General features: G+C 59.7%; 1 protein-coding gene across 2 annotated transcripts in view; it reads right to left on the reverse strand.

The window, feature by feature from the left end:
- The window catches only part of DOC2B (double C2 domain beta), a 31810-nt gene extending 13693 nt beyond the window's left edge, over positions 1-18117 (reverse strand). For both annotated transcript variants that reach the window (XR_006196278.1, XM_042914392.1), the window contains exons 1-6: positions 17745-18117; positions 9509-9588; positions 7347-7421; positions 4841-4950; positions 4534-4660; positions 1740-1897 (exon numbers count right to left, since the gene is read on the reverse strand). Coding sequence is in view for 1 of the 2 variants with exons in the window: in XM_042914392.1 (XP_042770326.1) it covers positions 1740-1897; positions 4534-4660; positions 4841-4950; positions 7347-7421; positions 9509-9588; positions 17745-18117 (923 nt within the window). In the remaining variant the exon portion in view is untranslated. The remainder of the gene's footprint in view (positions 1-1739; positions 1898-4533; positions 4661-4840; positions 4951-7346; positions 7422-9508; positions 9589-17744) is intronic.
- Between the last annotated feature and the right edge of the window lie 4242 nt (positions 18118-22359).

Raw genomic sequence — 22359 nt, forward strand, 5'->3', positions numbered from 1 at the left:
CTCACGAACCGTGAGATCATGACCTGAGCCGAAGTCGGATGCTTAACTGACTGAGCCACCCAGGTGCCCCATTTTACTTGCTTATTTTTGAGAGCAAGAGACTATGTGGAGAGGGGGAGAGAGGGGGAGAGAGGGGGAGAGAGGGGGGGGAGGGGGGGAGGGGGGAGAGAGAGGGGGGAGGGGGGAGGGGGGAGAGGGGGGGAGAGGGGGGGAGAGAGGGGGGGAGAGAGGGGGGGAGAGAGGGGGGGAGAGAGAGGGGGGGGGGGAGAGAGGGGGGGAGAGAGGGGGGGAGAGAGGGGGGGAGAGAGGGGGGGAGAGAGGGGGGGAGAGAGGGGGGGAGAGAGGGGGGGAGAGAGGGGGGGAGAGAGGGGGGGGAGAGAGGGGGGGAGAGAGGGGGGGGAGAGAGGGGAGAGAGGGGGGGAGAGAGGGGGGGAGAGAGGGGGGAGAGAGGGGGGAGAGAGGGGGGAGAGAGGGGGGAGAGAGGGGGGAGAGGGGGGAGAGAGGGGGGAGAGAGGGGGGAGAGGGGAGGGGGGGAGAGAGGGGGGGGAGGGGGGGGAGAGAGAGGGGGGAGAGAGGGGTGGGGAGAGAGAATATCCTAAGCTGCCTCCCCTGTGTCAGCACAGAGCCCAAAGCGGGGCTCGATCCCACGAAACATGAGATCACGCATGACCTGAGCCGAAATCAACAGTGGGATGCTTAACCAACTGAGTCACCCAGGCGCCCCTAAAATCTTTAAAAGTAATCCCTACATCCAACGTGGGGCTCGAACTCACAACCCTAAGATCAAGAGTCACACGCTTCACTGGCTGAGCTAGCCAGGCATCCCTATAATAGGACCTTAAAAGTGACAGAAATAGAATGGAGGCCGATGGGAATGGTAGGCGGCCCCAGAGTTGTGCCTGTGGCAGGCCTGGCCTCCCTATGGTGTCAAGGCACCCCACGGCCCTTGGGGCTCGTCACTGTCCCCTCAGGCCAGGCTCATCCCTCTTCTAGGTTTAGCTCCTCTATTCCTCTGCCTAAACAGGAATGCCTCCCCTCTGCTGAGCCAAATTCCTGCCCGCGTCCCACCCTTCCAGAAATTCTCACTGTGAAAGCAAACGTCCATCATTTATTTGTAGCAGGCCCAAAGCACGGACGGTGCTCGCTGTGTGTCCCGCTTCCTCCCTGTCTGCAGGGCCACCAGCTCCTGCCTTCCCCTCCAAGCTAGGGTCACTGTATAGCTTGGCACAGATGCATGATGGCCTTGCACGCCCCCCCCCACCCCCGCCCCGAGTTAGAGTTTCTATCCAGCACCGCCATGGGCCCCCCTGGCAGGGCGGGGTGGACCCTGATGGGCACCTGTGGCACCAGCACGGGGCTGGGCACACACGGGCAGCCCAAAGTCCCGGCAGAGCTCCTGCTCTGGATCTCCATGCCCGTGCCAGGCCCCGCCCCTCCTCCAACCTGCTAACGGCCCCTCCTGAGGCCACAGTCAAGGGCAAGCCTGAATGGGGTGTCAGGAGACAACCACGCTCTCTCTGCGTGACCCGGGAAGCCATTCAGATTCTCCAGGCCTCGGCTTCCTCATCTGGGAGACGGGGCTGGTCAGACTTAACCCACAGAGTGGCCAAGAAGAGAACACGCTCCTGGGGGTGCGGCGCCCACCCTGCCTCGGGAGACGCTCTAGCGCTTGCCACGCCGCGCTCCCGTCCCGTGAGGTGAAGGGGGAAGGAGACGGCTGGCCCGGGCCGTTCACTCACGTCTTCACGTAGGGGTCCGAGTAGCCGTTGGCGTCCATGGCGGCCAGGTGTGCACAGCGCACGATGCCGACCAGCAGGCCCTGCTTCTGCGAGCTGTACTTGAGGGAGATCAGGATGCGGCCCCGCTCCTCCAGGGACTTGTCTTCTGTCTTGTCCACCTGCGGGGCAGGCAGTCACCTGGCCGTCCTCACGCGCTCCCACTCTCTCCCGCAGCCAGGGGCTACTGAAGCGGTCCGCTGGCCCGGTGGGTGGGGAGGGGTCACCCTGGCCTCAGCCCCCCCGAAGGTACTTCCTGGAGCCTTCAGGGTGCAGGGGGCAGCCCCCTTGGGGAGAGCCCGCATACAGCTTCGACATATTCCCGACCCCAAGCGGAACAGGGGTCCCTTCCTTTGCCCTGGCCCCTGCCCGGGGCTGCCTCAGGGATCAGACCTCAACCGTAGGTCTCCCCATCTGCCCCCCCACCCCCGCCCCGACTAGCCTGAGGGTTTCCACTCCCCACCCTCCTGAGAGCACGGTTCCCACCGTCCGGCTCCCGCTCTTCTGGAACTTCTTCTCCCGACCCTCCATCCACCTGGACACACCCAGCTAGAGGCCCCAGGGTCCCTCCTTGGGCCTCTCTGGTAGGCTCCTCTCACTGAAGTCCCAGCCACATCCCTTTGCCCACGACGGTCCTCTGCCTGTCACTCAAGTGACATCCCGTGTGGCTCCTCATTGGCAAGGGTTCATGCCTACACCTCTCCGGAGATGGGACTCCTGTGAGGTGAGGGAAGGGCCACCTCCTCTAACTCCCACACCCAGAGCAGATAGGACTAATTGGCCACCGAACTTACTCTAAGCTCAGAAGAGGCCTCAGCATCTTTCTCGACACAGTGCTGGACGGCCATTATTAACGGCCCAGACCAGGCCCGGGGGTTTTAACCGTCTGCCACTCGGGCCTGGTGCTTTGTGTGTGATGGGCTCAGTAAACAGAGGACTTGTGCTAGTTTGGGTGATGGGTGAACATGAAATGATATAGATGAGCAGATTTTCAGCTGCTTTTTGGGGGGGGGTGGGCGGGGTTCATTATACACTGGGTTGTTTCATAGGAAGACCATTGGATCGGGTATTGTTCAGTACTTACTGAGAACGAATAATGTTCACAGACCACGTAAAACCTAAGATGTGCCATCAAAGCGTGTCTTTACTGCCAGAGCACTGATCTTAAACCGCATTCCTTGGTTACCGCGTGCCTGAGACCGGACCAGCGAGCGACTAGCAAATCCAAGCGAGGCTTGGCGACACCCTGATCACGCCCCAAGCACAGGCACGCGCGTACTCTCACGCATCCACGTGCGTGAACACACGCATGTGCTCCACCTACTTGAGAACGTGCCCACACGCACTTGCACACGCACCCACATCCCTGCGCGCTCCCATCCCCACACAGCGGTTTGTCATGCCAGGGTTCACAATTCAGGAACACAGCCATACTAGGGGTTGATGTTGCCTTTTAGAAGTGACATAGATCATTCGGAAAAAGTGGGTTTGGGCTAGTGACTGGTAATCAAATAAAAAAGGTTACATCCATCCATCATTCAAATGTCTAGGAGTTGGAAAGAATGTGACGAGGGAATAAAATTTGATCAGGTTATGCAAAAAGGCGGAGTTGGGATCTTGGCCTCGGGCTGACTTTTTTTTCCAGGGCTGGACTAGGGCCAGCCTGCACGGAGCATTTGTCCCAGGGCCCGGGCCCTACCAGGGACGAGCCTTCCCCTTGCCCAGGCCTCTGGGGGGAAAATGCCCTAAAAGGGGGGTTGTGCCCTCAACACTAGGCTGCTGGAGGGTCTCAGGGTCCTGGGGCCCCCTGGCCAATGCCTCCCACCAGCTCTTCTGAACAGGGTGAAGGCCAGGCCTCCAAGAGCTGGGAAGGGGATTGGGGGGGCGGTGAGGGAGGAGAGGGAAAGGGAGACACAGATGGACAGAGGTTGGGAGGGCTCAGCTGCAGTGGACAGCAGGGGGCAAAGTTGGTTTTGACCATTTCTAGGAAAGGATTAATTTTAGGCTCCTCTAGGTGTCTCACAGGCAACTCACGCCTGTCGTGCTCCTGGAGCATCCCCAGCGGCTCCTCCCATGGCCCTCCACATCGCAGTGACCTCTGATCTTTCCAGGCGCTTGACCCCCCCACGTCAGGGATGCTTGATCTACCAGCACACCCACTCCTCCCTCCCCTGTGCACCCCACCCACCCCGCCACTGGGTCATACTCATCCCCCCACGGCTCTCCCCACCCTCAGCCCCTCTCCCTCCGAGCCTGCGCCCCAGGAGCCTGTTAAAACAGAGGCTTTAGCCCCTGCGTGGCATCCCCCCCACCCCAGCCCATCTCGCTCACGGTGAGGAGTCCCTCCCAGCTTCCTCCCCCACCAACCTCTGATCTCCCCTCCTAGGACCCAGTCCCATTGTTCTCCCTGATCTACGCAGTGAGCCTCTTGCTTGTGCCTCTAACAGACCCGGCACCTGCTCTTCCCTCTGCCAGGAATATTCCCCAAACCTCCATCTAAACCATTGACCACTTGTGCTTTCCTTTGTGACCCTGAGCACTGTCTAACCTAGGCTCTGTTTGGGTAACTCCCCTCGTTTTGAATCCGGCTCCTGTCCAAGCTCCACGAAGGCTGGGATTTTTGTCTGCTTCCCCAGCACCTGAAGCCAGGTCAGGCACATAGTAGGTGCTCAATAAATGCCACTGGCCCTGAGCTGCCAAGCGGGGGGGGGGGGGGGGGGGAGCCCAGATAGCCTGTGGAGCCCCATCCCCCACTCACCGGCAGCTGCTTCTCCAGGCAGATGCTGAATGTCTTAGTGTGATTGGGCTTCAGCTTCTTCAGGGGCACGCGCGTCTCCCCGATGAACTCATTGTGGCGGAATTTGTCCTCGTCACACACGGAGATCCTGGAGGACAAGAAGCCAGCTCTTCAGATAGGAGGTGGGGGCCGGGTGGGCGGTGCTCTCCGTTCGCTTTCAAAGTCGTAGGGATGTGCAGGGTGGTTGGGGACGTGGGCGGCAGGGCCAGCCCGAGGGGGAGGCTGGGGCAGGGCGTGGGTGAGGAAGGGGCCTGGGGCCCTCACCCACCGCAGGGTCTTCCGGATCATGTCTTCGTCTGTGATCCCGTAGTAAGTGAGGGTCTCATTCCATGTGGGGTTCAGAGTGTTTCGGAGAGTTTTCGTTCGAAGTTTATTTGCCTGGTGAGAGCAGAAACGAGGCTGTGAGTGTCAGGGAGTCCAGGCCTGCTGGGTCCCCAACACTGACTAGGCCTAGGGGAAGAAGGTTGTTAAATTGGCTGGCTAAAACATGGAGGTTGGGGCGCCTGGGTGGCTCAGTGGGGGGAGGTCATGACCTCACGGTTAGTAGGGTCAAGCCCCGCTCTGGGCTCTGTGAGGACATCGCGGAGCCTGCTTGGGATTCTCCCTCCTCCTCTCTCCGCCCCTCCCCTTCTCATGTGTGCATGTGCAGACGCAAGCTCTCTCTCAAAAAATAAGCTTTAGAAATAAAAAATAAAACATGGAGATTTTCCAGGTGATCCGGGCAGGCTCAATGCAATGTGATTACAGGGCCCTTGAAAGCAGAAGGGGGAGGCAGGGGGAGGCAGGGGGAGGCAGGGGGAGGCAGGGGGAGGCAGGGGGAGGCAGGGGGAGGCAGGGGGAGGCAGGGGGAGGCAGGGGGAGGCAGGGGGAGGCAGGGGGAGGCAGGGGGAGGCAGGGGGAGGCAGGGGGAGGCAGGGGGAGGCAGGGGGAGGCAGGGGGAGGCAGGGGGAGGCAGGGGGAGGCAGGGGGAGGCAGGGGGAGGCAGGGGGAGGCAGGGGGAACAACACTCGAGGAGGGGAGAAGTCACAGGCAGACGCCGGTGTGGGAGGTGGAGGGAGGAATGGAGAGCGGGCGGCCTCTTGCTGCTGGAAAAGGGTGGAAATGGCCGCTCCTGCAGCCCTGCCACGCTGGGTGTCACCCCCATGGGAGCTGCAGCCCTGGGGGAGAAGAAATGCGTGCTGCAAGCGAGGAAGTCGGTGGCAAATGGCTAGGGCAGCCCTAGGAAACTAAAACGGGGGCTCCCGGCGTCCAGGCCCCGAGTTTGTGTTTCTGCAGGAGGTACTGACACTGGGCTGCCGAGAAGCCTGGCGACGGGGCAGGCTTCTCTCCCACCCACCTCCTTGCCTCGGTCAGGCCCTTCCCTGTACCTGGAACACCATCTCCTAGAAAATGCCCGTGGGGCGGCGGGTCCGGGCTGCCCCATCGCCTCCACTCCTCCCTCTGCTTCCCATAGCTCTTGGTTCTTTTACACTCCTTATCTGTCCTGCCCACCTGGGACTCAGCCCCACGACGGGCTCCCCCTGAGGTTGGCCACCGCAGCCAGGCTAGGAGGTCAGGCGGGCCCGGGCTCCAATCCCAGCTGTCCTTGCCCAAGCTCTGTGGAGCCCAGCAGGTTACTCGCCCCCTGGGAGCGTCAAGTTCCCACTGCAAAATAGGGCATAATAATACCTCTTTCTCAGCATGGTTTTCAGGAGCCTTCTTGATCAGGCGATGGCTTTTTATAAAACACTGCCCTACGCGGGAGCTCCTGTGTGTGTGGGAAGGTCCTTACGACTCAGCCTCCTGGTACCGCTGATTCTAGCTCCTGTGAGTCTAGGGACTCACAGCCATCGCGCTTCTGAGTTGGGGACATTCCCCTGGTCACAAGGCCCTACCTGTAACAGGAGGACACTGAGGCCTGGAGTGGTGGCCCAGCGCCTCCAGGCACAGGTGGTTGGTCACTGCTGTCTCCCCTGCAGCCCTGCTTTCCTGAATCGGGACTAATCGCCTCTGCCAGGTGGCCCTCCTGGACTGGTTGGGGAGCCTCAGCCCTTACACGCTGGCATAGGGGGTTTGGGCCTCAGACCCAACTCGGGCCCTAGCAGCCCATGGCTCTTCAGCCTCTTCCCTGCTTAGTTGGCCTGGGAAGAGTCAGGGGCGAGGGCAGCCCTCTCCCCCGGAGGGCATTTCCATCACAGTCTCTTCCTAGCAGGCCACTTGAACGCCAGGAAGTCCTTTCCAAACTCTTGGTTTCTTAGAGCAGAGGCCAGGACAAGACCACCAGCCCTCGGGCTCTGCTGCTCGTGCTCTGGTGCCCCGTGTCCTGTGTGCCCCAGCCTCCCGCTGGTGTCCTCTTAGAAGCAGAGCTAGTTTCCTGTCAACCTACCCCGCCCCCCAGGAATGGGGTCCACACAGCCTGCCCCTGAAAAGTCTGTGGGTCCCACACCCAACTCTGAAAAGATGATCTAACCCTCTCTCCCGTGAAATTAAAAACAAGACACTGAACTGTAAGACATAAGAAAGTCTAGACCTTCTATCTAGTGCGGAGGGTCACCTTGAGCTTTGGGCTTAATAGCAAGTCTTTTCCAGAAAGAGCTCCCTTTTCCTAGGTGCACCACGAAGCTGTGGGGCTGACTGGGGGCTCTGGGTGGAGGGAAGTGACTGAGGTCCCATCAACTTGCTTGGGCTGTGAGGGGGCAGGGGAGCTCTACGCCTCACTGGGTGCTCCAAGCCCAGCGTGGGCCCCTGTCGCAGCAGGGGGAGCCGGCTGGCAGCCTTGGGGTGGACCCCCTCACCTTACTGGCTCCTGGCAGCAGATGCAGCTTGACGTAGGGGTCTGCCAGCCCGTTGTGGTCCATCGGCTTCAGGCCCTGAGTGGAGGGGGTACAGCCAAAGGTGTGAAGCGGGAGCTGGAGACACAGAGCAGCCAGGGCCTCGGGGCACGGGGTCGGCAGGCATCCCTCCTGCCCAGGCCTCCTGGCTGGGTCCCCTCACCACCCTCTTTGCAGAGACCCCTGAGCCCACGCCCTCAGAACTGGGAGGATGGCTCAGCGCCAGAGCAATCGCCCCTCCCCCTACACGTCCTGGCCCAGGGCAGGCGTCACGGGCAGTCTTCGTCAGACCAGCTTTTCTCTCCTCCAGATCATGGAGGCCAGGTGACTCACCCTTCTCTGAATGAGGGCCTCATTATCCTGCTTTGGTGAGGCCCTTCCTTCTTCTGGATGCCTCTTCTCCTGCTCCCCGAACCCACGGCTTCCCTCACTGACCCTCTGCCCACGTGACCCTCTATCTGCTCATCTATAGGCTTCCCTCTTTCCCACGGGAAAACGTTCTGGGTCCTGGAGACCAGGTTCGGTTTTGCTCCAGATTTGCCACCGCTCCCTGCCCGCCTGAATCCAAGGAGGCCACACGTCCTGGCTGGCCCTGGAGGGTCCTTCCACAAGATGGCATCCCTCGCTAACTTTGAGCCTTCAGTCAAGTGTGCACAGCCAGGGAACCAATGGAACCATAAGTGGACAGGGTCTTAGCAGACCTCATGACTGCTCTGGTTTCTGGAAATTGTATTTTTTTTCTTCCGCGGTGGCACCTGGGCATGGAGGGAGGCAGCCGTGGCCTGTGTGGGGCTGAGCTCGCAACCCCGTGGCATCACAGATGAACGGCCGTTCACGACCAGGCCCACCTCCAAGGAGGATGGAGGCTCTCACCCCCACCCCCCCGGTTTGGGTTGGAGAGCTGGGGAGGAGGGGGGCTGAGATTAGAGGTCAGGGCTTCCAATCACCCCTCTCCCCCCTGGTAGAGAAGGCAGGGCACACGGCACAGGAGGGGCTGGTGTCTGGGAGGGAGAAGAGACTAGGTGGCTCTGACCAGAGTGGCCTGGCAGCAGGTGCCTGCTCCCAGTTCCCAAGCCCGGACCACCTCTACAAAGCTGGGTGGAAGGAGAGGGAAAGGGACCTGCCCGGGCCCTGCAGCTGGCACCCCACGTTGGCGTGGCTGCGGATCACCAGGTTCTCAGCTCCTTTCCTAAGGGCAGGTCTGGAGCCCCTGCATCTCAGCCCGGGCAGCTCCCGAGGGGGGTCGGGGCCAGGATGGCACATGCCGGCTTCTAGGTGTCCAATCAGGGCCCCGGGCCCAAAGTGGACACTACTTCCCCTGCATGGCAGTCTAAGGGTGCTGGCTCAGGCCAGGTGACAGCTGAGACAGGCAGCCTGTCCCTCGGGGTGGGCAGAGCCACGGGTGAAGGTGCTGAGGGGCAGAGGAGCTCCCGGGCTGGGACTGAGGGAGGGGTCTGGGCCCAGGCCCCTCCACGGTTCTACTGGGAGTCCCACTAGGCTGTACTACCACCCTTACCTTGCGGGAGAACATCAACTTTGGCACCTTCCTCCCAGAGGAATCGATGCGGGGGGTGGAGGGAACAGCATGGCTAAGAAGAGAGCTGATGCCTGCCAGCCGGAGGCGGGAGACGCCCCCAGCCCCAACCCAGAGACCGGAGAGCAAGGCTGGGCGCTGAGCCCATGGGAGATGAATCCCCCGCCTGGAGCAGGGCATGGGTGCCCACCCACTCGCGGGTTGCCCAGGTGTTGGGAACTTCAGGGGCCACAGGCAACCAATTCAAACCCTCTCGGTCTAGCAGGACATACCTGTCATCTCTCCGCTTCCCCTCCTTCCCTCCACAGCCCCTCCCCAGCTCCGCCCCCAACCTGTGCCTTCCTTCTCTCATTCGCTTTCTGCTTCCTTGTTCTACTCCTTCCCTGAGTGCCTGGCCCGGCAAGGCCTTCTGGGGCAGCGGAGAGGATTTAGGCCAGAATTCCCTCCCTGCCCTGCACCCACGATGCAGGTGCCACAGGGCCCAGTCAGGAAACAGTGGGGAGGATGGGCCTCTGGATCTCAGCCGCCCCCGCCCCCCAACTCCAGCCAGGGCCCCAGACCCCGGGGACCGCGGGAGCTGGCGGGGGCCTACCTTGGCCTTGCTGATGGTGCAGTGCAGGGCGTTGTTCTCCTGGTCGTAGAGCAGGCTGAAGTCCAGCGTGCCCAGGGCAGCTGCGGACAGGGGGCTCGGGTCACGCACTGGCCACACAGTGGCAGAGCATCATCCACCCCTGGGTGGTGGGACCAGGTGCCCACAGTGACTGCCATCGACCAAGAACCTACTGCATCCAATCTCTCCACCCAGCCTCTTAGCCCCACCAGCCCTAGGAAGCGAGCAATGTCCTCCTCACATTCCAGAGGACAGAGGAGCCGAGGTTCAGTGAGGCTACGTCAGCCCCGGTCACCACGAGTAGCGGCCCAGGAGTCAAACCCAGGTGGCAGGCCCCACAGCCCAGACCCCCGTGCTGTGGTGCTGGGCCTGGGGCTGGTCCGGCGTTGGGCCCAGTGTGCCCAGGGTACAGGGCACTCAGCTAAAGGTTCCTGTCCTCCTGCCGTCCTCGTGCAACTGCCAGTCTTGGCTCTGTGCGTCAGTTTCTCTCACCCGTGAAGGGTCACGAGGACTGTGGGAGAAGTCAGAGGAGACACGGCTTTGAGAGGCTGTGGGTCCTGGCCAGGCTGACTGGCTGACCCACCCCCCCCCCCCCACTCCCCAGCAACACCTGGGGCCGCAGCTCCCCCCTCTCTCTGGTCCGCTGGGGGGGGCCCTGCGAAGGAGTAAGGAGCCACCTAGGTCCTCGCGCTGCTGAGCTGCAAGCCTTTTAAAGGCAGCAGGCAACTCTCTAGGGCTGGGCAGAGCATTTGGCAATAATTGGGTGCAGCTGCAACCCTGGGGGACAATCACACACAGCAGCTGTGGCCTCCCGTGTTGACGTGGCTCCTGGCACGAAAGCGGGGGTTGTGGGTGAGCAGCAGGCCTCCAGGGGTGAGTCTCTGGACAGTAAGATGCAAATTCACAGGATGTCTTTAGAAACCCAGACACGGGCCGGTCAACTGGCACGCCATTCATTCATTCATTCATTCATTTACCAAACAGTATTACGATAAGCTGGTTTCTAGGGATGAGGGTATCAATAAGGCGGTGCTCCTGCCCCAAGGAAAGCGGAGCTTAATAGGAGAAACAGATGGAAAGAATCTACCCTAACAGAGTCTGGTGAGCGAGGAGCAATAGGGGTCTAAGGATGTGAACTGGGGCCACCAGGGAAGGCTCCCTGGAGGAGGTGATGCTTCACCTGAGCCATATAAGATGATTAGGGGTTGGCCGTACACAGTGGCGCTGGGGGAAAGGCATTCCAACCACAGGCCGACCGGGGTCCGGGGGGCTGAGTGGGTGGAGTGAGGCTAGGGGGAGGGCGGGGCTCTGTTCTTCCGGCCAGCGGCACCCAACACGGTTCTAGATCGAACTATGGCCCACTGGCCTAGTCCAGCCAGGCTCATCTCTTCACATCTTGTCCACGGCTCCTTTGGCACTATGGTGGCAGAGTGGAGTGGATCCACAGGGACCGTATGCCTGCAGACCCCTGGGCTCGTGCAGGGGCCGGGGCATGGCTAAGTTTGGCTTGGCAGAGAAACGGGCAACTTAAGGGCCATGCGTGTGCAGCTGCCCTTCATTTTGAGGTGATGGCACTGAGTCGCATTAGTCTTGCCCCCTAGCTCCTAACACAGGGCAAGGCACCCAGCCCAGTCTCTGTCCTTGCCTGGGAGGGGCGCACGTGGGGTAGGAGACCCGCCCTCTGACGCTGGACCTCGGGTTCAAGTCCTGGCTGTACTGTGCTTCTTTGCGGTGTGACTTTAGATAGCTTTTCTTGCCTCTCTGTGCCTCAGTTTCCTCATGTGCAAAATGGAGACACAACAGAGCCCACCTCACAGCATTGTGCCTTAACGCAGCCCCTGGGGGACCGGAAATGCTCAGTATGTAATTATAGAAAGAGCAGATCTATTTTGGCGATCTTTCTAGATAACTGTACTTGCCCCTCCGAGACGCCTTCTGGAATGAACTCGTTCCAAACTGGATCACTCCCCTCCCGGCCTTTGTGGACAGGATATACAAATGGCCACAGATACCGTTTTCTTCGTTTTTCTGCCTCCTCCTTGGCCATCAGCCTGAAACTCCTCTTAGAATACTTGCCTCTGGTGGCACACACAGCTCTCCCTCCTTTTCAATAGTCCCCTGTCTGTTCCACGAAACCAGGGGAGAATCTATACTAGAATTGTGTCCAAACTATGAGTCAACAGGGCTTGAGTGGCGCCTAAGGCGCTTTCGTCAGTAGAGTCCGTGTGCTTCAGCGCTAACTGTATCTGGCTGCGGCCTGGATCCTGGCTCCCATCTGTGCAGCTGGGCGGGTGGGGGTGCTGTGAGCGAGGTTCGTATCACCACGCCTGTAACAGCGCACACAGCCACGGGCCCCGGATTCTCCAGGTCCCTGCTTTTAGAATATTCTCCAACGCTGTTGGCTCTACGTGACAGGAAATCAGTCTGCTGTTCGGTTCAGGCCTCCCCAGGTCCAGTCTCCCGCCAGACATGAGCTTCCAGAGAGGAGGGACCATTGCCTCAGCCATGCCGGTGACACCGGCAGGGAGCAGATGTTCAATCCACATGGCCGGTCCGTTCCAACCAACTTGCTCTCCAGCTGTTCAAGGGAGCGGGGATTGGGTGTGATGCCCACGTGTTAAAATGCACACCCCACGATCTCTGCCCGTTGCCCACTCTCAGAGAAGGACAGCCAGCCAGACGGTGGGGCTACCTGCTCCCCACTGGGGAACTTAGGTCCAGAAGAGAAGAGCCCCTTTCACCGGCTCTCCAGACATCCCTGTTTAGGGACAGCTGACGCTGCCCGGGGAAACCAGCACCTGTTATCAATGCCCAGGAAGGAACAGCGCACCCAGTGCGGTCCCCCCTCCCCTACGGCTGCAGGATTGATGAATTTTTTTGAACTCCAACGGAAGCTTTGTAAGAAAGAATAGTTTTTAGGGGCGCCTGGGTGGCTCAGTCGGTTAAACGTCCGACTCTTGATTTCGGCTCAGGTCGTGGTCTCAGGGTTTGTGGGATTGAGCCCCGAGTCAAGCCTGCTTGGGTTCTCTCTCCCTCTCTCTCTGCTGCTCCCCTGCTCACATGCACTCTTTTTCTCTCTCTCTCACAATAAATAAATGTTTTTTTTAAAAAAGAATAGTTTGTAAATAGAAGCGTGGTCACCATTGGTAGAAACTTGCTGGTGGTGGAGATCTCTTGGGCAGGGATCTTATCGTCCAAAGTCTTCATTTCCCATTCAGGGAAATGAGGCTCAGAGAGGGGAGGTGACCTGGTCAGGGTTGCACAGCAGAATTGGAAGCAGAATCCAGGCCTCTTCACTTCCATCCTGATAGTTCCTTTCTTAAAACCTAGTGGTGGGGCGCCTGGGTGGCTCAGTCGGTTAAGCGTCTGACCTCGGCTCAGGTCATGATCTCACGGTCCGTGAGTTCGAGCCCTGCGTCGGACTCTGTGCTGACAGCTCAGAGCCTGGAGCCTGTTTCAGATTCTGTGTCTCCCTCTCTCTATGCCTCTCCCCCATTCATGCTCTCTCTGTCTCAAAAATAAAATAAACGTTAAAAAAAAAAATTAAAGCCTAATGGTTTCCCCCAATTTTTCTGTCTGCCACTTTGCGTGGCTGAAACCTTAGGAGGACGCAACAGAGAAACAGAGAGAGAAAAGCCAAGTCGCTCTCGGGGACGAGGGAGGGCTGGGCTGCCGTCCAGGAGCCGGCTCACGGTGCAGGTGAGGAGGGCCCTAAGGGCAGGTGAAGGTGCTCGTCTGTGTGAGCCGCTGGGTCCTGCCCTCCACCCACTCAAATCACGTGTCCTGGCTAAAGTTTACATCCTTGGAAAAATAATGAGGGCTGGTCACTAATGGGCCCTTGAGAGTTGTCACCCGCCTGTCGATAATTATAGAGCTTTAATGGGGCTAATTCAGAGAAAATCAGGCTCAAGCCCCTGTCAGTTCCTCTAAGGCCAAACATCCCTTTGCTCTGCTGATGGAGACTGACAGCATCATTTTGACCTTGGTTTGCACCTGGACTTTCTTCACCCATACACCCTTGGGGATAGGAAATCTGCCCTGGTTGTTCTTTTTTTTTTTTTTCTTTTTGAAGAAAAATGTCAGCCTCTCAAATAGTTTTAAAAAACTATGGCAAGGGGCACCTGGGTGGCTCAGTCAGTTGAGCGTCTGACTTTGGCTCAGGTCATGATTTCACGGTTTGTGGGTTAGAGCCCCATGTCAGGCTCTGTGCTGACAGCTCAGAGCCTGGAGCCTACTTTGGATCTGTCTCCTCTCTCTCTCTGCCCCTCCCCTGCGTGCACTCTGTCTCTCAAAAATAAATAAATTAAAAAAAAAAACAAAACTATTGCAAGAACCACAGAAAAATGGTCAAGCCCGAGTTGAAAGCATTTCCTAGTTGGGAAAACTGAGGCACTGAGCCAAGAACTTCAGGAAGTAGAAAGAAGAATGAGCCATAGTCTCTGTTTCCCAGCAGCTCTGGGGCAGAGGATTAGAACTTTAGGACCTTTATAAGTCTAATCATTCTCCTGCTTTAAATTATTCAAAGGTTCACCACTGCCTCCTGGACTCAGTTTAACCTCCTTGGTGTAGCACTGAAGGCCCTCTGTGATATGACCACCTTGTCCTGAGCCACTTGACAGGCACCTGTGCCGGGCTGTGTTTCCTACCCCTTTCTACCTGTGCACACGGCACTCCCTCTGCCAGGAGCATCTCTCTTTTCTCCTTCCACTCTGCCATCCTGCTTCTTCCCTTCTCCCAGCCTCAGAGCAGAGCCTTCTCTGTGGGTAAACTCTGTGCATGCTAGCGTTTCTCGTTCGGGTTCCTGTCTCCCTGTTGTCACTGCGGGGCTACTTGTGCATCTCGGTTTCCGTGAAATCCCTCATGTCAGAGATTGTGTCTCGGGCATTCGTGAATCTCAGCACAGTGCCGGCCGTACAGTTGGTCTTGTAACGTTGAATCCATAGAAATATGGTGCGAGCAGGACATGACTGGGCTCAAAGGAAGGGGAGTCACAGCCAGCAGGGACCAGGAAACGCTGCCAGCTGAGGGCCTTCGGGACAGCGATTCCTCCACTGCATCCTCGCTCCAGGCCTCCAGGGGCATCGCTCCTGACCCAGACCAGGGCGAATCATGCAGGGGCAGGTGTGAGCACGGGCATGTGATGCAATTCTGGCCAATGAGACAGAAGGACAGGTCTCCTGGGGACTCTGGGAGAGCTGTCCTCACCCTCGAACCGAGATATGGGCAAGGAAACTCGCCCTTGTCAAATTTAGGATCTTCTTGTTACATGTGACACCTGGACCTGAAGCGGCCGCCTTGCACCGGGAGGGAGGTCAGCCTACGAAGAGAAGAGCATGGCCGAGTGGAAAGGGGGGCAGAACCATCACCTCCAAGGTTGCTGATGGGACACTGTGTAAACCTACCTGCGGATCCCACGATCTCAACTGTCCTCACTGTTTAAGGCACTTTGAGTTTGCTGTTACTTGCAACCTGGACATTCTAGTCTTTATAGTTTTGAAGAAGGGCCTGGGTCTCCCAGGTGGAGAGTGGGTGGGAGGGCGTCGGCAGGGGAGAAGCACATGCAGAGGGCGGGGCCCGGGGCCCTTCTCCAGGGCAGCAGGCAGCCCAGCCCAGCTTGGCCAGGCCACACCTCGGACCCGTGGGAGGAAGGGCGATTGTAACTCCAACGTGCACTGCGTTTTCTCCCCACCATCGCCCCCTGTTAGATCAGTTTGGAACATGTGAATTTTGTGCTTGTGCCTGGAGGTGCCTTAATAAAGGATGGGCTTTAAAGAGAAGAGGGGGAAAGGCTGAATAAATACACAGCACTTCATTCTCAGCCTTGGACAACAGAGCAACCGCCCTAATTTCTTTTTGTTAGAACAGAGATAATCCAATAATTAGGGCAGCAAATAGCATAACCCTGGCTAAAGCCCTAATGAACCATCTGGCTTGAATCACTTAGGCTTATTCTAGGGATCTGGCTGGTAGGGCTGAGAGAGGGCCTCGGCCTGGGGTATCTGCTGAAGAGCGATTCCACCCCCAGCCTGGTCCCACCACAGGAAGGAGCCGAGTTTTCTGTGTTCCCATGCCTAGGATGTTTGCTCGGCCACTGATGGGATCCAAGTCTGGGGTGGGCTGCTCCTGGAAGGGGACAAGGGGGCCCAAGCTGGCTGTGGCTCAGCCATATGCCCTCCTCCTTAGCTCTTTTCAACAGACTGCCTGGTGTCATGGGTGTGGCCAGCCCACAGTTCAGGCTGGCAAGGCTGTGTTCAGGATGGCCTCGCATTGCCCACCTCAACTGAGTCTGTCCCCTGCTGGGACACGTGAGCTCCCTGGTTCCCATGACCCCGTCCTGTTTCCCTTTGCCCCACTCTCTGCTGCTGGGACAGTGCTCAGTGACAGGCTGCTGAGTTGATGGACTGGAGATGAGGCAGCTGGCCTGAGTTTGGGACTTTTGGGCCACCTTGCCTGGGGGCTTAGGGAGAGCCCAAAAAAATGACAAGATTTCTCACCTCATAACAGTCTGTCATCCAGAGGGCCCTTGGTGGCACCAGGAGGGTTCCCTGAAGTTCATGGGGAAGCCCTGCCCTGCCAGCTCACTCCCTTGGCACAGCAGGAAAGATGTTGGAAGGGCAACAGGTTCCCTAACCCTTCTTCTGGAGGTGGCTTTGGATTCATGGCATCCAAAGGGGTGACTTGGGTCCCAGTTAGGTCCTTCCCAGATGCATGGCAAGTAAGGGGTTGCGATTTGCCCAGGGTGCCAGGAGCTGAGGGTGGGGAAGATCCAGGGCACAGCCCTGAGGACAATCAACTCCCACGACCCAATTTCCCCAAGCTGGCAGGGAAGGGGAGGGGGAGAGGACTGCTTCCCACGTCCATGCCCCACAGCAAGGCCTCAATACACCAGGTTCCGACCAGAGTGCTGCGGTCCAGGCCCACTGAAAGTACCTAGCACTTTCCTCCCCTTGGAGGATGGAGGTGGGGCCTCCTCCAGCTCTCTACTCCAGGGCCTCCCTAGGTAGGACAATGAGCGGTGGGCCACCTCCCCCAGTGGTGCTGACGACCTCCACATTCAGCTTCCAGAGGCACGTTTTATGCTTGGGGAAACTCCAGGCCGCCGGCCCTAGGCCCTTGTGAGCGCCCAAACCAGGCGCAGCCACCTTCGCGGGCGCAGCACGCGGTTGTTGGGGGGACTCAGCTGAGCGGGCCTTGGCGAAGCCTGCGAGCGACCCCTGCGTGGAAAGGTCCACATCCCTGGCAGGGCTGGTGTGGCAGGTCTCACAGTGACGCGACTGGGGCTACAGCTCGGCTGGGGACCCTAGCGAGCAGCGCTGCCCCCCAGCCCCACCCCAGTCTCGTGCCAACCCCTTCCGAACCAGGCGGCGACCTCTTCCACCTCGGTTTCCCCTAAGGTCCCGGGTCGGGCGCGGCAGGCACCGTCAGAGACGGGAAAGGCGAGGAGCTCCCCCCGGCCGGGCCTCGGCCCGGGGACCCCCGCGCTTGCCCACTCCCTGGGGCTCGAGGCTCAGCCCCGGGAGGAGGAGGCGCGTGCTGGGTGACCCTTCCTGGTGGTGGAAAGCGGGCGTAACAGGTGGGCGAAGGTCGGCGGCCCGGGAGAGCTCCGCGGCGGGGTCCACGGACACAGGAGGAAGAACCGCCAAGGTTTTTCCAAAGGACAAGCGGCTCCGCGGTCCTTTGGTGCTCGGCCCGGGCGCCAGCGAAGCCGCCGCGCTCTGCGGGCCGCCGGGCCCACTCGGGAGGCCGGCCCGGCCCCGGGCCCCTCCACCTCCCGCCCCAGCCCGGCCCCTCGGCTGCGGGGCCGGCCCCGCAACGGGTTCCCAAGCGGGGAGGACCGCGCGGCAGGCAGCAACTGGTGTCTCCCCGGGGCGCAGCTCCTCCCTTCCCTGGAACAAAAGCCGCCGCCCGCGCCGGAGCTCCCCGCCAGCGGGCCGAGAGGGGGCGCGGCGCGGGCTCCGAGAACCGGGCCCCGGAAATGGGACACCCCCAGGGGGCGCCCCCAAACTTCCCACCTCTCCAGTGCGGGTCAGGGAGGGGTTCGGGGCTGCCTCTGTAGGGCGCGCGGAGAGCGCACGGAGCGGGCGAGGGGCCGCCACCGGCGGGGGTGGATGCCGGCGAAAGGGGAGACCGCAGGGGGCCGGGGCACCCGCGAGGTCGGGGAGCGAGCGAGAGGCCGGGCCGGGGGAGGGGGCGGGAAGTCGGCGAGTTGGAAACTTACTGCAGTCGTCGGATTCGTAGCCGTCGGCGTCCGGCTCGTCCTCGGGCGGCTTGGCGGGCGGCCGAGCCGGGCTGGGGCCGGGGCTAGGGCCCGGGCTGGCGCCGTAGGCTCCGAAGAGCTGGTCGACATCCTCGTCGTCGTCGCGGGCGCCGTCGGAGGGGCTGCGGCGGCCCGCGCTGGCCGCGGCGGGGCGCGCGGGGGCGTCCGGGGGCGCAGCGGCGCGGGGCCCGGCGTCCGGGGGCAGGCCCCGCGGGAAGCGGGGGAAGTAGTCGGAGATCTGCTTGATGGGCCGGATGGGGCCGGGGCACACGTCGATGGCCATATGCTCCTGGATGCTGATGGTCGCCTTCTCCCCGCGCCGCCGGAGGGTCATGCAGGCAGCGCGGCCCCGCCCGGGCGCGGCCCGGCCCGGCCCGGCGCGGCCCCGGCCCGGGGGGTGGGGGGCGGCTCAGCAGGCCCGGCGGGGCGCGGCGAGGGCTGCGGGCATCGCCGGCGGCGCCCCCCGGACGGCCCTGACGCGGCTGCTGCCTGCTCGGCGGCGGCCGGCGAGTGAGTGCCAGGGGCCGGCAGGCGGGGGGCGGGCCCAGCCCGCGTCACCCGGCAGCAACCAAGCAGTGTGAGTGTGCGGGCTGCGCGGGCGGGCGCGGAGCGGAGCGAGCGAACGGCGCCGCACTCACTCGCACTGGCACCGGCGCGCGCACACCCGCGGGCCCCGGGCGCCTTCCACTCGCGCACACGGGCAGGACCGCCGGGAGGCTGAGCAGGGAGCCGCAGGACGCACACTCGCACGTTCCCGCTTGTCCCAGCCCTTGTGGGGTTCCGTTCCCTCCCACAGGACACACGCGGGGGTGCCAAGTCACTCTAAGCACACAGAAGCGTGTGCAGACGCTTGGCAGAAGCGTCCGCTGGCTCACACCTGCAGGACACATCCGCAAACGTTATGTACCCACACAGAGTTGGTTGCGGGTGCCGTTCACCCCCCGATACACACCTGCCTAACAGGACACACACAGACACACCCAGAGAAGTGATCACGGGACTCGGGGCATCCCCCTCCACCCCCATCTAGCAGGACACACAGCCACGCTCCTAGGAATGTGTGTGAGCAACGTGTGTTGCTCACACGCTGGTAGGGCACGTACATCCTCAGTGGCCCAAGGTCATTGCTGTTCACAATTCCTCTTGGGTCACATACAAGCACACACTCTCCGTAACCCGGAGTCAGTCCCTCACTTGGTTAGTGAATAGTTTGAGGAACTCGCCCAGCTCTCCCCATGGGGATAGGATGGGTGAGAACCTTGACCACAGACTGGTCCCGAGGGGGGAGGGCAGACATGGCCTGGGCAGAAGACACCTGCCCCGTGATGATGGATGAGGCAGAAGTGGGGAGGCAGGGCGTGGCCTGCCCACCTGCTCAAGCCTCCCACATGGTCAGATAACCAAACAAATCTCGGCAGCCCAGCCCAGAACTTTCCGGGAACAGAGCTCTGTTGGGAATGGCTGCTGCTTATACAGGTGTGTCTCCAGAGAGCCCTGGGCCTGGGCAGAATCCTGTTTACTGCCTGGCTTCTGACATATCAGAAATGCTTATCTTCTTGACTGGGTCCCCTCCATGAGTCTGAATGAGGAGAGCCCCAAGCCTGTGTCCCTCCCTCCACCATAACCCACTGAAAGAGGTGGGGGGAACAGAGAGAAGAGAGAGGAGGCTCTTTCTCATCACATCCAGCTGCTACATCCTGATGGATCATCTGAACTTTTTGAACCTCAGTTTCCTCATCTGGGAAATGGGGCTAATTCCAACCTCACAGCATTATGGGGAGGCCCCTTCCAGCATAGAACATGACAGATCAGAGGTGCTCGACAGGGTTGGCTTTCTCTTCTCCCTTCCCTTGAGAGACAAGACTCACTGGTGAGAAATGATGGAGAACCATACGCTGTTTTGTGGTAAGTTCTGCACTGGGTGGTGATAGTCGGCATGACTATATCAAGACCGTTTCCAGCTGCCATCGCTTTGATCCCTTACATTACCCCATGGTGTAGACAGGGCATACTGTTACCATGTTCAGGCGAGGAGATTAAAGCTCAGGCACAATGACTTACCCACAGTGACTGCTGGCTTGTAGCAGAGCTGGGAGTAGAACCCAGGTGTTCTGACTTTTTTGAAGCTTCCACGCACCCCCTCCTCTGCGTCTTCCTCTCCACCCCTGTGAAGCTTGAGGGGTCCGAGCAGAGCTGGAAACACAGGTAAAACCTCGTTTCCCAGAGTTACGGGGGCGGGGGCGGGGAGAGGTGGCCAAGCCTCAGTGGTTACAATAGGAATGAACCAGCCTGGGGGCTCCCTAAGGACGATCTGGGAACCCGGTAGGAGAAAAAAATCAACCTTCCAAGAATCAGAGGCCAAGGGAAGGCCAGGAAAGCCTGGAAGCCTAACACAGTGGGTTTCTCATTTCTGGGAATGCTTAAGGGGATTAGTTCTTAAATAGGCACAGAGTGACTTCTATGCCAGAGGTAGCTGCATCATAAAGTGATTATGTAATGATACGGGTATTAAAGTACAGACACTGAGCCATCATTTCATAAGTCCTTCACTTGAGGAGCAAGAGAGTATTGTCCCCTGTTTACATCCGGGGAAAACTGAGGCTTCAGGAAGTCAAGGGTCTGGGAATGAGAGTGGATATCCTGACCCCTGACCCTGTGCCCTTTTGACATCAAAGGTATACCCCTGTGTTCACTGGGAGTGGGGACAGAAGGGGGCTGACCTCTCCCTCTGGCCTCTTGACCTTCTGTGGGTGTGGCTTTTTGGAGGATCAGCTCACAGCTTTTGGCCCTGCAGGTGCTGGCTCTTGGAGAGTCTGGGAAGAAGTGGGGTGGAAAGCCCAGCCTCCAAAGCACTGAGTTGGGGAACCCCGGGATGCCCGCTGGAGAAAGGGGAGGAGTGTGTGGGACCAGCCTCTGGCAGGTGGCAGAGTGGAGAGCCACTCCATGGTCTGAGTTCATCCAGCTATGAGCCCCACCGAGAAGGGGCAGGGTCCCCCTGGAGGGACAGAATTGGTGTTATCCGGGCAGGTGACCATTTTTCTACAAAGAGTATGGGCTGGGGAGTCAGGCAAATTTGGACTCAAAAGCCAGTGTCTCCTGGCCCCTAACTGTGTCTGACTTTGGTCAAGTTGCTTAACTTAGGCCCCTCAGTGGTGGAGTGGGGGAGGCCACGAACAAGTGTGTGAGAAATGCTGATGGGGATGGATGGCACGCAACAGGCACTCAGTCCGCCGTAATTCTTTTGCCCCTGCCTTCCTGGTGCAAACCATCTCCATATGCCCTGTGCCTGCCTCAGTTTCTCTGCCAGTGAAGTGCAGTTGGCCGCCCTCTTCCTGTCTGCTGCCGGACCAGGTGAGGCTATGGGGGGAAGTGCAGGCAGAGGCGAATGTACTTGCTGGCTGGCATGAATGGGGATCTTGAGGCGGCTGGACATGTCCAGGCCCCATCAATCATGTTGCCTTCCATGGTGGCAGCTGGACCGGCCCTTAGCAAAGTTAAGTGGGACCGTCTGCCCTTGGTCACAGCTCTCAGGAATCCTGGGCCCACGCTTCCTCTCCACCTGCTTCTCCCAACAGGCTTCTGAGCACCCCCTCTCCCCCCAAAGGCCCCTGTGCGATGAAGTAGAAGCGGGTTCCTCGAAGGATGGCCCAGCCATCTGTACCGGCAGGATGCATCTTAATAACGCAGATTCCAGGCCCCTATCTCACACCCCCTGACTCAGATACGCATGTACGTGAAGACTCAGGCTGCATCTTAACCAGCGCCCCTGGATTATTTTTATTCACAGTTATTTTTGTGGGAATCGCTGGGTGAGAAGGTGCTAAGGTTTAATACAGTGATTCTCAACCTGGTTTGCTACCTCCATGCTGTTCACTGTGCAACACCCAGGCGGGGGTGGGTGCTGGAATTTCTAGAGTGCTTTGGCAAAGTCCCACACACACCACTTTGGGCACTGGGGCTTCTTTCCTGGCTGAAAATGACCAGTTAAAGCCTTTCCTTCCAGCAGGCGATGGGCATTTTAGAGGAAATGACTCGGCACTCGGCCACATGTCCTTGGTTGGCATCTCTGGCTGGTATCCACGTGCCCTGGAAGGAAGGGCCCTCCCTGGCCTGGCCTAACGTGTACCCCCAATTGCCACTCTCCTCTGATTACTGGAGGAGGAGAAGGTTGTGCTAAAAGAACCTTCTCTATATTCATAGGAATTTTTTACCCAGAGGAGGGGCTGATGGAGGACTTCTAAGCACAGTGGCTGGTTGATGGAGAGGCCTTCCAGGGGCTCCTGAGAATCCACTGTTTACCAAGTATCTATTGAGCACCCACTCTGTGACAGGCCCCGTGCTACGTGCTGCAGGGTGCCTGGTGATGAATGAAGCCCCCCTTTTCTTTAGATTCCAGGGATGGAGGGCAGATCGGGAAGGGACGTGGGAGCCATCCACTCCGGCCCATCGCTGCCTCCTCCTTGCCCCACACAGTGGCCTCGGCTCAGGAAGCCTGGTAGAAGTCCGAGGAAACGAGTCACCGGAAGTGTTAGCGGTTGTAGCCCGTGGCTGCCGAGGGGCGAACTTGACGTGATAA

Source organism: Panthera leo, chromosome E1 (genome assembly GCF_018350215.1).
Source record: "Panthera leo isolate Ple1 chromosome E1, P.leo_Ple1_pat1.1, whole genome shotgun sequence".
In the NCBI taxonomy this organism is placed as follows: domain Eukaryota; kingdom Metazoa; phylum Chordata; class Mammalia; order Carnivora; family Felidae; genus Panthera; species Panthera leo.